The sequence below is a fragment of the Papaver somniferum genome, chromosome 1, assembly GCF_003573695.1.
Source record: "Papaver somniferum cultivar HN1 chromosome 1, ASM357369v1, whole genome shotgun sequence".
NCBI classification, from domain to species: domain Eukaryota; kingdom Viridiplantae; phylum Streptophyta; class Magnoliopsida; order Ranunculales; family Papaveraceae; genus Papaver; species Papaver somniferum.
Genome location: NC_039358.1, coordinates 73,714,502 through 73,716,033, shown reverse-complemented (window position 1 = coordinate 73,716,033; position 1,532 = coordinate 73,714,502). Strand labels below are relative to the sequence as shown.

The following is a 1,532-nucleotide window of genomic DNA, read 5'->3' as shown; positions in this document are numbered from 1 at the left end:
GACTTAGGTCCAATGTTAAAACTTAGTGTATGAGCTTTCATGTGAACCAAGATTTTACCTTAATATATGTGAGCTTTCACAAAACCGAAATAAACCCCGTTTTAGAGGATAATGCTCGTTCGAGGAAAATAGACATATATATTTTTATGTATGTAAATTTATGTCCAGTGATAAAACTTTATTTATGAGCTTTCATGAGAATTAGTATTTTATCACAATAGGTGTGAGCTTTCACAAAACTAGCATAAACCTTCGTTTTCTTAATAAAACACTAATATGAAGGAAAATAGATTTTTTTTTAATATATATGTAGCCGTGACATATTTTATGTGAAACATGATGACATATTTTATTCACATGGATTTGTTCTTATTAGATAAATTTTGAAAATTTATATGAACAAATTGCATTAATTATTGATTTATAAAATTAAGACATGGGTTTTGAGTAACCTTCAAACTAGACAACCTATTTATGATGAAGTCATGTATTATTGTAAATTTCATAGTTCAGTTGTGTGAATGTTCACGTTATGAAAATTATGTATATGATTTTATGAGAAAATCATTTTCCATGAACTAATGAAGTTTTGTTCGTTATTGCAGATTTCAAGAAACGAATTGATTTCGTGTGTTAACTCTTGTATTGCAACCACTATTGTTAGTGAAATTGAAAGAGGTAAGATTCAAGAAACACCATTTTGTGGATGAATTTATCTGCATGTCGATAACTCCATGCTCTTGGTTTCAGAAAATGCCGGCTTCCAGAAGTTGTAGTTATTCCTCCGGTTCTGACGAAGATCCCAAAGCTCCTATAGCTAAGTCGAGATCCAAGGTAATTCGCGATGAGGGAACAAATCCCAGCGTACCCTTGAATGATCGGAGAGTTACTTTTTCCGAACTCAGGAAAAGAAAAGCCGAAGACGATGAGAAAGATGCTCGTCGGCGCAAAAAGGATCGAATCCGGCACAAAATACAGAGAGCTGAGGAAAAAAGCCAATTCTTGGACGGGGTACCCTCTGATTCTGATGCTGATGTCCTGGAGAAGAAACCACTTGGGGTTTGCCTGATCAGTGTGCCAGAGAACTCGAAATTCCCATGGAGCAGATTTACACTGAAGCTGAAGCGGAAGAAGATTCAGATTCAGATGATGATTTTTATGCTCATCCGGACGTCACCAATAGTCATGAAAGTGATTCCAAAGAATATGATTCCGAGAAGGATAGTGATGAAGACTCTGAGAAGGACAATGATGATGAATCTGACAACTCAGATGGATCTGACGAGAAGCTTTACTTTCAATCTCTTTTTGTTTTTAGTATTTGAATACTCTCAATCTTCGTAGTAGATGTCTTCATTTGAAAATTTTTATTGAAGTATTTAAGTCTTCCTTTCGAACGAGAGATTTTATTAACGTGAGTTCTTCTTGATTGAATTAAGCATACCGAGCCAATCTTCATGCCGAACTCATTGTAATCTCCCTTGACTCTTGTGGTTCTTCGTCTTATGAAAATATACAAACATAAGCTGTAT

The 1,532-nt window shown here is 34.8% G+C and overlaps 1 protein-coding gene across 1 annotated transcript; it reads left to right on the top strand.

The window, feature by feature from the left end:
- The first annotated feature begins 753 nt into the window (after positions 1 to 753).
- On the top strand, positions 754 to 1,325 carry LOC113334615 (serine-aspartate repeat-containing protein F-like). Its single transcript, XM_026580850.1, has 2 exons — positions 754 to 1,059; positions 1,107 to 1,325. The coding sequence occupies exons 1-2, from the start codon at positions 754 to 756 to the stop codon at positions 1,323 to 1,325; spliced, it is 525 nt and encodes a 174-aa protein (XP_026436635.1).
- The last annotated feature ends 207 nt before the right edge of the window (positions 1,326 to 1,532 follow it).

What these genes read in the sequence shown, in the direction of transcription:
- LOC113334615 (XM_026580850.1), top strand. Translation starts at nt 754, where the DNA reads ATGCCGGCTTCCAGAAGTTGTAGTTATTCCTCCGGTTCTGACGAAGAT. An exon ending in TGGAGAAGAAACCACTTGGG is followed by an intron (nt 1,060 to 1,106) that starts GTTTGCCTGATC and finishes CCCATGGAGCAG; the next exon opens with ATTTACACTGAAGCTGAAGC.